The sequence below is a fragment of the Clinocottus analis genome, unplaced genomic scaffold (genome assembly GCF_023055335.1).
Source record: "Clinocottus analis isolate CAN_PGR_092001 unplaced genomic scaffold, fCliAna1.0.p SCAF_14, whole genome shotgun sequence".
In the NCBI taxonomy this organism is placed as follows: Eukaryota; Metazoa; Chordata; class Actinopteri; order Perciformes; family Cottidae; genus Clinocottus; species Clinocottus analis.
Window position 1 is genome coordinate 7479972 of NW_027175865.1, and position 12886 is coordinate 7492857.

Below are 12886 nucleotides of genomic sequence, written 5' to 3' on the forward strand. Positions count from 1 at the left end.
ACTGCCAGACTTTGCTGCTGAAAAAAAACCTTGATGAATGTAATAATGTGAAAGCTACTCATTACAGTTCAGGAGAGCGGTTTTTAGCCTTGAAAAGGTGACTAAAAATGTGAATTATTTTTGTTCTCAGGTGGACTTCTATGGAACAGAGTGGTCGAGATGGTCGAAAGCTCCAGGATGCCGTGCAGGGGAGAGATTCTTCTCCATGCGAGAGCGGTCAAAGACGACCACGCTGGACAAACACTCAGTGTTCAGAGAAACCCTGTTGCTCTGCGGTAGTGCCCCGAGAGAAGAAATATAGAAAACATCATTTAAAGTCCTCGAGGGTTTAACAGAGCAGTGTTGTTGGCTGTGACATTCAAGACTGGAAGTCGAACAAAAGGAACAGAAATAACACCTTTTCCATTAGCTTCACGGCCGACTCGAACATGATGAAAATGGTTGTAAGTCAACTGTCATTTCTCATTTAGATACTGTAATGTGATTTATGTACCCGGGATAAAGCATTGAACTTTGATGAAATGGAGGTTGGCTGACAATAACAAACCATAAAAGGGATGTTATATTGTAATGCTTGTTGTTCTGTTCAGATTTAGCAATAAACAGCAAAGCAGAATTACAGCTTTGATCGTTTGAAGACTGTCGCAATGATTTGCCAGATTCAGGTAGAAAATCTGACTCCTGGTCCCAGTTTTTCAAAATTTCTCATGTGATTATAGTAATAACATTCAACTGAATGATAAATGAAGGTTTTAAAAACAAATATGAGATGTCTCTTGTCTTCGGGGAAAGGTTTAACTAGTTTTAATGACACAAACCTCTCACTATGTAGGTCGACTCCAGATGGATTTGAAGTTGTGAAGGGCATTACAGATTTATCTATGACGATGGACTGGTAGTTACAGGCCGTAATACACGACGACAGAATTAAAAACATTAAATCAGCTTACATTTTTATTTTTGTTGAGAAATATGAACAATTGTAGAAAACGATCAAATTGACAGTAAAAAAAAAAAAGAGCGAAAATGAACTTTGTTTCCAAAGCCAAGCTGCAGTTTTCCATCTATTGGTGCAGTTTCTATTGAGAACATGTCTGTTCAGAGCGGGTTGGCCTGTGATGTTGATGCTTGCAGCTCATACAAACAACATCACACTCGACACTGCACTTCCTTGGGTCTTGAGCAATACACCTGCGATGAGTTACAGCACAGCCCAAGTCGTGGCTACTCATCGTTAGAAACACAAATTAAATACATTCTGATTGAGGTAAAATTTAAAAAAAAAAACACACACCAGGTGCCGACTTTACTGTTAGGCAATGTAGGCCACTGCCTGGGCTCCCTAACGACAGTTATATTTTTGTTACGATGTTTAGGTGGGAAAAATATTGACTAATGTTACTATTCTTAAGTCAACCCTAAAATAACTTTCAATGTATACTACTTAATGTGTACTATGTTAAATTGTAGAACTATATTTAAAAGTGATGTTACTGGTAAAGTTGCAGATTCAGATTTGATTCACATAACAGAACAATTTGCAATCTAATGCATTGTGTGCATGGTGCTGATAATGCATCTCCACTTGAAGAAAAAATGTCAAATGCAGTTTTGAGTAGCCTACTTCTTCCAACACTGCCGATGCCGACATTAGAGAAAGGAAGAAAAAAAACTAAAGCAAGGCAGTGTTTGTCTGCCTTGAAACACACACCCGAGTCGAGGTCACTCACGGTCAGAACCAATGAAATACAGCGAGGTCATTTCCAAATTGGAGTATTAGTCACTTGTTTTGACGTAACCACCGCAGTTATAAAGTAGTTCCTGGATTTAATAAGGTATTTTGCTGGCAGTAACAGTATTAGTGTTCTAAATTAGTATCAAGTCATACACGAGGGAAATACAGATTTACTCAGCCATGTGAACGGGGCTTACTCCCGCTCACACGGGTGAAATACAATCTGATTCGATTCTGTTCTGCTTCCAGTTGATTATCTGCTCGTTTCGACTCCAGGGAAGTGAAAACCAGCTTGGTTGTCATATTTTATCCGCTATTCGTAATATTCATGGCACCAGTGTGACATCAGCAGGCTTTGTCCACCATGCAGCAGCAAAAAAGTACAGTGAATGTGAGTCGTGCAGACAACATGCTGGACTCCGAAGGCCTGAAAAGTCGCCCCTACTGCTGCACATGCCAGTCCCTTGGCAATACACCCGCAGTGTGACAAGTGTGAAGTAGATTGGATGAACGGTTGTCGAGATATGGGAAGGACATACCCAGATAGACCCAGACAGAGATTCCTTGCTTCTTAGTTAGATTCAACCAGGACGTGTCAGGGTGTTTATGCACAACATACATTTATTTAAACACAGACATAAGTAAGGTGTTTTTTTTGGGCAGTTGAAGAAAATGTGCTACCTGATTTATTGTATTTCTTGTAATTACATACTGTCAAGTCAACAGTAGCAATGAAAAAAGAGACTATTACATCCCAAAAACGTTTGTAGTATATCTCTGGTGCCATGGGTATTTTGTATGAATGAAGATGAAAAACAGGTTTTACACAATGGTGGTGTACAGAGACTGGTTGTGTTTATTTTTCCTCATGTCACTCCACCTAATATAATGAATTCAAACCAGAAGCACTGACATCTTTTATGAATAATTTGTTTAACTCGTCTATGTTGCCATAGAACTCTGCTTGACAACCATTTTCTGGCGGGAAGCCTTCGTTGCTGAGGATTCAAGTCCCGTCACCCCACCCGAAGTGTTTGGAAATCCATGAGCAGCCACGTATTTACGGTACGCTTCACGGATGATGCGGAAGGCCCGCGTGTTGGCGTAAGGAATATCAGTGACAGGGTCTCTGTACAGTGCAGCCTTGTGGGTGACAGGACAAACCTCCTGGACGGGCAGCGGAGGACTCGATTGGGCGCTGTGTGGAAAGGATGCCTCGAAAGCCTCGTCGTCACTGAATGTTACATAGGTACGAGAGCACAGGCCTCCAGCAGGCTGCTGAGAAGGTGTCGTTGGATTTTGTGGTGCAGTCTGAGGGACATCCTGATCCAACCTTTGGAGAAAGGGAAATCATTTTACACAAATATTCTACATGCTGTTCATTTCACATTTTTCTACCGAGTCAATTCAGTTGAAGCAGACTATTGTAGCTGACAAAACTGTAAACATATGGTTAAAAAATTATAATTCTGAAGCCGAGCAATAAATCCCACATACCCTTCAACATCCACGTTTTCTTCTTTTAAGACTGAGTGAGAGACTAGTGGCATCAGGACGGAATGGTAACGAATGGTCGGTCCCTCAAAACGACGCTTCTTGTGGACTTGTTTCTTCTTGTCCGCCTCCAGACGTTCATAGTTCTCTACACAAAGAAATAATAACTAAAAAGGGCATCCATATTTCAAGTGCCGTTAATATATATTTGAGACTAATTAATATTGGTTCATTCACAGTTAAATTAATCAATATACAGTATTTACTGTAATTTTTCTCCATAAATTCAAATATATTCTGAATACAGCTGCAGTTTTCTGCTCAAACAGAAATTCCCCGAGTTTCCATTGATACTGTAACGATCAACAAATCCACCATTTTATCCCAGACCGCCATGTTGGGGAGGTTATAAACTTGACATGGCATCTGACTTCATCAGGTGTAATGTTTGTTTGAAGTAAATATTAATCAGCCAATTGTATGTTTTAGGATCATTAGCCTTAATGCAACTGGTATGCAGTATTCATAATATTTCTATTGGCATGTATCTTATGTCGATGTAAATACATTTGTGTGGCTGTAAAAACCCTATAAAATAGTTAAGTTCTATTTTTTTGGAACAATGTAAAAACACAAATTACACTGATAAGTTTAGACAAACTGTTCATGTTAGGCATCATTACAACATACTACTAGTGTATCTCCTGTAGCTTTAGCTGAAGTGCGAGTAACAACAGAACATTTTGAATCATCACTCCAAACACTTGAGGTTACATGACGAACATGTTCTTACCTAAAGATCGAATGTTTAGCTCGGCTGTTATTTTGGCTTCAGCTAGTAGTTCATCTTGAGTAAGGGGCCGGTCCCGATGAGCACCTCTCCGTCGCCGAGGGGCATCCTGGCGCTCTTGCAAGCGCAGATTGGTCTTTCGCGTATGTTCACTGGTGGATTGTCGCACAGACTTCCGAGCTAAAAAGTGATGAAAACATTTAGCTCAAAAAAACCTTAAGAGAAAGAATCTTGTTTAAAAAAAGTACTTATTCATGTTAAAAAACTGACCCTTTGATGTAGTCGGGAAGTAATCATCATGTGATGGTTTTGATATTTATATATTTATGTTTTAAACTGTTCAAATTAAGCGTTTTTGGATAATTTATGGGGAGGTGTCTGAAAACAGAGGGCAGAGATTTTTGGGAGACATGTAGCAAACTTACTCTCAGCAAAATCTTGGAATTCTTGTGGAATCCTCCTTTTGAGCTCCACTTTAACTTTCTCAGTCTTCTTCTGTTCTTCCGAAGGTCTTTTGGGTTTGGGTTTTGCCACCTTTATTGGTTCCTTGGATTAAACAAAGACAAAAAAAAGTATGAATCATCTTGATTATGTAGTGAGTCTGTCATCAATAACACTTGTATGTCACAAAATAAATTCCTTTTTTGCTGCATTGCCATTTTTTATAAAAAACCTCAACGATAAAGGTACATTGATGAATATAATGTGATGTACTTTTAATGCAGTAACTTCATTCACTACCTTATATGCTTTAGTGACCACTCGACTTTTCCTTCGAGGTGCATCATCCTCCTTGTCGCTGTCTGGCTCATCGCCCTCATCGATGTCAAAGTCGCTGTCCACCTCATCCTCTGTGTCTGAATGTTCTCCATGATACTCATCATCTCCCGATTCCTAAAAAGAAAAAAAGGGCATTAATTAACAACGAGCAACAACATTCAGTGTCAAAATGCAATACAATTATTGGTAGTTTATAATGGATTACTTATTTAGCTTTATAAAGCTAAAATAGGCTAGTGTATCATAGTGTAACCAAATTAAGTTCATTGATGTGCTTGTGTCCTAAGCAAGGTTAGGTCTGTAAGATTTAGTGAGGGAGAATTATTCTTTATTTAGCTTTTTTCATCAACCTCAGATGTGACTAAAGTCAGAGGAACCCCTGCCAGAAATACCTTGGCCTCTCGAACTAGCAGCTGCTTGAAAATTGAGGATACAACTCAGCATCCTAATTCAAGTAACTGCAATATCAAAAAACAGTGCATAGTGTTCTGACACACAACATAGGTCTTTATATACGTCTTTTCTCTCTTTAAATGATGACGCATAAAAAGGCTGGCACTCTCATTCAGCCTTCACAATTTGTCAGCTGTTAAGATAGACTGGGACAGGAAATGCTTGAGTCGTGGTCACAGTTTCAGATGAATCACATTGGCATGGAGGTTTAGAGCTGCTGCAGGCCTTAATTGAAGACACATTTTGTCGATGCATGCTTTGGTTATGCATCTTCAATGTTAGTAAATATCTATTGCATCTTTGAGCTTATATTTAATTTATTCCTTTTACTATTGGCTTTGAGCACACTTGACAAGTCCTACTCACATACATGAAAAATACATGCCAATGAATATTAATAATTTGCAGTCTGAACTATGTTTTTAAAAGCCCATGACCACCTTAAATAATTGCTGTGGTATTAACTGAAGGGACAATGGCCTGAGCACAGTTGAGATGGTCTCACTTATAACCCTGCAGAGACTTTGAGGTGTAAATGGGTAAACCCCTCAAAATAGTACAACACTGCAAAAAAAAATCCTTCCATTATGAATATGCGTTCTTTAAAATGTTTGAGAGAAGCATTGACTCAACTTGATGGATCAATCAGCAGCATTTTTGTGTTTACTACTGTTATATTAGTCTTTTCTCATCGATATAAATGGGGTAAAAAAAAACAGCAATAAAATCCTCCCTAGTATTTCTGTCAGGGATTGGTCGTTACAACTTTTATTGTTGTTGTATTTATATCGATGAGAAAAGACTAAATATGAAGAATTGTCTTAAAAATGGCTTTGTAAACACAATCAAATGATCTACTTTACCTACTTGACTTAATTACTGCTCATACGTTTAATATATTAGAGTTCATGTTGTTATTGCGAGTGATACAGAATTGTTTCCAATTTAAATAATGTACTATTTCATTTGGACCTCACGACGCCCTTTTACACTCAGGCAACGTCCCTAAGGAATAATTAAGTCAGTTTGTGGTATAGTACACAAATATTGTGCAAGATAACGAATTGTCCTGCGGCGCCTTTATGTGGCTGTATTTAAGTCAACATCACACCTGTCATTTTGTATGAATGTTTAATGTCAATAACATAAATGATGATATACATTATAGTCAGTTAAAATCTACGATGATGCCATGCGACAAGGTTGTTAACCAACTCGTTAACCAAGAATAAATCAGCTTGAGACCAACACACGCGAGCAGGGAGCAGTGGTGTCCTATTAGCTATGCTAGCTCTCCGTCTCTCTCTCTCTGTCAGCTACTCGCCTCGTTGAAGCCTCCATACGTAGTCTTGTAGAAGTCGTCCTCTTCTTCAGCATCCAGTAACTTTGACATGCGGTTACCCGCAGTCGTCCTGGGTTCCCGGTCCACCACCAGAGTCATGGCTGTGATTTCCAAACAATGCGAACAAATATGTGGGTATCAATGTTATCTAGCTAGCTAGCCAGCTAGTGTGGTGCTAGCGTACCAGATACAGGTTGTTTTGGGGCACCTCTGTTACCTCTTTCTTCACGAACTATATTATCTGTTCGTATCCATATTAATTTAAGTTATGAATACTACTAAAATCCACTCTGATATGCAACAAAACTGTTTCAAATAGCTAACTGCAGTAACACATGCTAGGCACAAAGCTAGCCACTAAGCTAAGACTGGCCGCTGGCTTCATGTCTTACATCCGGTGCAAGTTATGTACTTCCGGGTCGAAGAATACGAAGTTGTGTTCAAAATATAGATGCTAAAATATGTGTATCTGTTTGATATAAATATAATATACATGCAAGATGATATTTGTCGCACAACCCTGTGTTGCATAGAGGAAATATAAATCCTTAAATTATTAAGTTTGATACTGTTGTCATAGAAACCAGTGGAGAGTTAATAAATTGTCTTTGCAATAACATCATTTGGATGGATTTCTTCATCTGTTGGTCATCCGCTCAATTCAACAGGAATTCATGTTAAAAAAAAAAGATATAAACTGTGTATGTGCTTGTCTTTAACGTATACTATTGATATTATTAAGTTAGTGTTAAAATAATTTATTTAAGAATTTACAAAACAAATGATGCTTACTGAAACTAATGCTTCTATGTACATGTTGGACCCAGAACCACTGAAAAAGCACAACAAACAAAGTTTTTAAAAGCACAATTTTATTTGATGTTACTTATAGAAAGAAAACCAACAGAGAGCTTTATTGGGGAATTTAATAAAAACACACATTCTCCACATCCATTAAATAATAAGTACAGCAGTAAGTGGCAATATTAGTGTTTTAGCAAACAACATCTAATCAAATTAAATATAAATGGCATGCTATATGCAAATATTGTGTACATTAACCTTAATATAAGGTTACTATCTGAGGTAATTATTTATATTTAAAAATCAACTATTTAAAACTAAATGTACAAAACAAACACATTATTAAATTGTTTCCATATACACATGAACAAAGGCAGAAGCAATACGCAATAACTGAATAATTTACATCTCTTCATGTTACATGCATTATGCTAATTAAATATGGCATACTGTAGTTGCTTTACATTTAGGGTTTGTTATAGTGGAGGTTGACAGAAATGAAAAAAATAACTTATTAATGATGCTCCCTGCTAGTTTAGATGTTCCTGAACTGTAACTTAAATTCTATGTATGTCCTTAAAAGGCTAATACGAGCACAATTTAGTGTATGTCTTGTCTTAACTTTTGCACAATATGGGTTCTAGCTTACATGCTTATGTATAGGAATTAATCAAAAGTCAGTATCTGCTGGAAAGAAGTTTACATGCTCGAAAATTACGTTAATTCTGTCGATGGAAATTTAATTAAACGTTTTACATTTGAATGGACCAAGTCATACCAAATAAAATAAAGGTTTTACTGAATTATATTAGTTTCATGGTAAACCTGCTTGTCTCCATATAGTTGCCTTTCCCTCCGTTAGATGGCGCGGTGCGTCGCGGGACGTATGCTATCGTGGCTGTGTGCTTTAATTGGCCTTTACTCTTACTCCAGAAGAACATGAAGATGAAACAAACACTGACAGAGCTGAAAAATGAAAGAAATCCAATGGTTGCAGCTATCAGTAATGTCTTGACATCAAATGGAACACTCTGATTTTCGTTCACACCTGGAGAAGCAGACGGAAAGGAAAACCAACCTTTAAGACGAAAGTGTTTTTTAGCGGATGAGGGAAAGGCTCGGACATGAAGGCTGATGGGCAGGCTGTCATTTCCTGCCGCATTAGATGCCACACAGAGATAAGCCCCACTGTCTTGAGCTTGAGCATAGCGAACCTCCAGAGAGCCATTAGAGAGAGCTCGTATTCTACCAAAGGGAGATAGAGGTTTAAGCTGTGGGCTTATCCAGGTGAGAGATGGCAAAGGGTCACCTTCTGCAATGCAATAAACAACCACTGTGTGTCCTTGATCTACTTTCACTTCTCTAGGTTTGCGGTTTAGAATACGAGGGTGCCGACATGTGAGCAGGCCTGGTAGCTCAGATTCAGTAAAATCTAGAAAATACCGTTCCTGCGACTGAACTGAGGTAGTGCAAGTCGGTGGATTTCCACCAAAGTCCAGATATAGTCGCCTCGGCACCACCCACAGCAGACGGCAGTCACATGTTAGTGGGTTGTTATCAAGTCCAAGAGTTTTTAGAGTGTTCACTGAATGGAAAGCTCCCACCTCAAGTGTGGTGAGAAGATTTCTAGATACATTAAGCAATTTGAAATGAGCCAAACCCTTAAAGGCTCCGATTTCGATTCGTGCCAATGAGCCGCCTACCAGATGGAGCTCTTGGAGCCGGAGCAAGTCTCCAAACAGGTTCCCATCAATGTCGGTGATTGGGTTAAAAGAAAGGTCAAGGTACACAAGATATACAAGATGATGTAAAGGGATGTAGGGGACCGCTTTGAGGTTGCAGTGTTTAATGGTTAGTGATGTAAGATTTAGGCCAAAGAGACTGTTTCCTGACAGGGTCTCCAGCCAACGCCAACGAGTAATGACAAGTTCCTTGAGACGCTCTAGTCGACGGAACGAGTAGTTTTGCAGCGTGCCGATGCCCAGCTGGTGAAAATACAGACTTCTTAACCCACTGAGCTGTGTGAGCGCCTCTGTCGGCACAGCAGTGAGGTTGCAGCCATCAAGGCGCAACTCTTGCAGACTAATTAAGCCAGTGAAAGCTTGATGAGAAATAAAAACTAAGTCATTATCTGCAGCTTTAATAAACTGCAGGGAAGTTAGATCACGGAAAGTAAAATCGAGAAAAACAAGGATCTCATTGCTGCTTATGTCCAGTAACTTTAGTTTTGGCAAACCAGAAAACACTCCGACAGGAATAATCTTCAGGTGGTTACGAGCAAGACGCAGAGTAATCAGGCTTTCCAAGCCGAGAAATGCTTCCACTTCAATTATTGACATTATATTGTCACTCAAATCCAAGTCTAAAAGTTGTGGCAATCTCTGGAACTGCTGCTGCACCAGAGTCCTGATCTTATTATGCGTTAGGTTTAGTAGTTTTGTGTTTTGCGGGAGATTGTCGGGCACTGTGGTAAGTTGGCCATTGGAGCAGTTCAGCTCCTGCAGCGCGGCGTTGCAGCGGCATGACTGTGGACACGGCCGACGAGTTTCGGACGACAATGCCACCCTTGCTGCCAACAGGTAGATAGCTCCACAGCACAGCCACTGGTGGACGCCAATCCCCTCAAACATCTGGTTGGCTTCCTGCATGTGAGAGACACGGCTGAGAAAGGAGTGAGAATTATGGACATTAAATCAGTAGAAATGGGGGGTATATGACTTTCTGCAACACATAAATACAAGACAACTGGTAGTGTGAAGGTGTGGCTGCTTCTTCTCTCTATCTCTTTTATCTCCCTCTCTTACCTTTTCTTCCTTCTGTGAAGAATTTTGCAACTTCTATTTTCAAAGTATCATGTGAATAAAGTTTTCTTGCTTTCTTTCTTGCTCAGTTAGTCACTGGCCACCATCAAAGACAGTTGAAAGCTTTCCACAGCTAGTGAGAGTTTAGATTATTAAGTACACATTCTGTTTCCAAATGTCAAGGATGAACCCCCATGCTGAGGTTGATATTCTCTGCAGTGATAAGATACACTTGAAAGAAGGTGTTGGCACCCCAGAGGCCCACACATCTTCAGTCAATTTAAAAAAAACAAAACATATGCAAACAAGAACAGGTTGTCTAAAGGCTGCTCACTGTTTTTGTTTTATTAACAGCGTTTGAAAGCATTAATAGGGAGAAAGAGTAAACCTGCACTAGATGAGGCATGACCGCTCAATTATCTGTTCTCAACTATGATAATGCTCTCTCTCCAGACAAATTAATGCCAGAGAAACACATACTCCTTGGCATTTATTACATTTAACATTTAATATTTAGTCTATTTTTGATACTGTGGTAAGTGTGAAAGTAGACTGCAAGATGAAAAGACCATTTATGTTAACATTTTAGGACATGGAGAATCTATTTAATAGGTGTATATGTAATGTACGATAATGTAGCATATAGATTTGGTTTTACATGAGCAAAAAAATACATCCTAAAAAGGATTTTTTAAGCTCAAGAGATAATATTGCTTCCCTCTTTTCTATTTTTTTTTTTTACCTTTTGCATATTGGTAGTGTATACCCGAGTAATACAAATATGATCACAATTGGTAGATCTACAACTTATAAAAGTCTTAATTCACAATTAATTGTCCTAAAATCCTAACCTCATATAACCAAAATTAGAACAGATTGTGTCTCTTCTAAGCACCACACAACAATGTTTGGCTGCAGCAAAAAGCAAAACAAAATTGTAAAGTTTACATGAATTTATAAGGTATTTTCTTATTGTTTCCCCAAATAATTGAGGTTACCACAGATCATCCAAGGATCTCTTTTTATGTGACCATTGCAAAACTCACCACTAGGGTGCAGAAAAAGCAAAGAATTTATGGACACGTTGTCCAGAGTCAATGGTTTTATAACACTACTTGAAGATTCATTTTAACTGGAGACATTTTAACTGGAGACAAATTGCCGAGCTGTCATTAATCACATAATAACTCCAAAAGGCAACATTTTATATTGACATGTTATTCGAACATTTAAACAGGCATCATTACTTTTAACTAGGAAACAAGAATACACGGTAGCAAACCGACTACATGCATGTAGAAGGAATCAGCTCATCAAAAAAAGTGTGACTTGCTGAAACACGTCTAGATTGCCAACAGCGTGCTGGGGAAAACAAGGTGTGATACCGCCCTCAGATCTCTGCACATGTTGTTGTGCTGAACGACGCAACACGATAGAACACGTGAGAAGAGCGAAAAACTGCAGACCGATGTATCTAATCAATGAAGTTTGCAGAAAGGTGTGTTTCTTAATGTAAAATATGTAAGAAGCATGTTTACTCAAGAAAAGGGAATTTAGATTGATTGCTGGTCAACTTTGAAAAATGTTGTGCTTATATGTTATATGTGTGTGTGTGTGTGTGTGTGTGTGTGTGTGTGTGTGTGTGTGTGTGTGTGTGTGTGTGTGTGTGTGTGTGTGTGTGTGTGTGTGTGTGTGTGTGTGTGTGTGTGTGTATATATACATACACATTAGCGACAAAACTATCTCTTACTGTGTTTGACATCCTATTTTTAAGGTGGTAATTTTCTCTCGACACACAGTAATGAGTTGGGAGCTGGGGAATACTGTATAGTCTGACTGCTGGTGATGGCAGCGTCTCCCAGAGCACCGAGTGATGGTGACTCCTCCATCTCCTCTGAACTCCTCTGGGAGTGCACACGCTCACGAGTGAAAACAGTGTGCAGAGTTGAAATCACAGTTATATGCCAGAGCTTCAAGGGCTCAAATACAGTGGATGGTATTATAAATGGCTAACAATACCAGTGATTGTGTGGGGGGGAAAAAAGCAGAAGAAAATCAAGTATTGTAACTCACCGAGTCTTCAGTCTGGAGGGCTTCTCATCGTGATGGCTCCATTTTCACAGTTAGGTTGTAAAAAATTCCAAAATAAAACAAGAACGTATTTGCAAGTGGGTTTTTCTGAAATTCTCCCTGGATAAACGATTGGCATAAAGACAGAGGATTTAAAAGAGCAGAGTACATCTTCCAAAGCTTTTGTTACTCAGAAATAAATCCAGATGAAACCTGCAATGTGAGAGAAATAGACAGACATATCATAACAAGAAAGCTTCATCCTCCCATTCTGAAACATTCAACTCCTGAAGAAGTGCGTTGCTGCGGAATCGGTTTCCCTGTTGCTTCGCTGTCCTCATGGCAACAACAACCTGCTTCTGGAGGCGTGGGTGCTTGGTGCATGCTGGGGGATTATATACACTAGCTCCTGGAACGCATCCAACACACTGCACTGGATAACAGGAGGCAAGCACACAGGTCAGCCAAATGCACAGATTTAGGCACAAACACCAGATGGGAATGAATTTCATCTTTGCCACGAAGTAATAAAAGAATGTCTTCTCAGCTCTGGTCTGTCAGAGCCATTTCAAAGTATGGTAAAGACACTTCAACTGACCTAGAGGGGGATGTTGGGT

General features: G+C 39.2%; 2 protein-coding genes across 3 annotated transcripts; both read right to left on the bottom strand.

Annotated features, from left to right (window-relative positions):
* Nucleotides 1-970: 970 nt before the first annotated feature.
* On the bottom strand, nt 971-7002 carry vps72a (vacuolar protein sorting 72 homolog a). Its single transcript, XM_068574933.1, has 6 exons — nt 6577-7002; nt 4761-4913; nt 4445-4565; nt 4023-4199; nt 3233-3377; nt 971-3068 (listed from the first exon to the last, which is right to left on the bottom strand). The coding sequence occupies exons 1-6, from the start codon at nt 6691-6693 to the stop codon at nt 2678-2680; spliced, it is 1104 nt and encodes a 367-aa protein (XP_068431034.1). The 5' UTR covers nt 6694-7002; the 3' UTR covers nt 971-2677.
* Nucleotides 7003-7467: 465 nt separating this feature from the next.
* On the bottom strand, nt 7468-12624 carry LOC137784969 (leucine-rich repeat and immunoglobulin-like domain-containing nogo receptor-interacting protein 1). 2 transcript variants are annotated; one of them, XM_068575971.1, is made up of 2 exons: nt 12273-12624; nt 7468-10040 (listed from the first exon to the last, which is right to left on the bottom strand). In XM_068575971.1, exon 2 carries the CDS (start codon nt 10026-10028, stop codon nt 8202-8204), a length of 1827 nt encoding a protein of 608 aa, XP_068432072.1. In that variant the 5' UTR covers nt 10029-10040; nt 12273-12624; the 3' UTR covers nt 7468-8201. The 2 variants fall into 2 exon arrangements, with proteins under 2 accessions (XP_068432072.1, XP_068432071.1); XM_068575970.1 differs by having other exon boundaries at nt 7469-10059.
* Nucleotides 12625-12886: the final 262 nt, after the last annotated feature.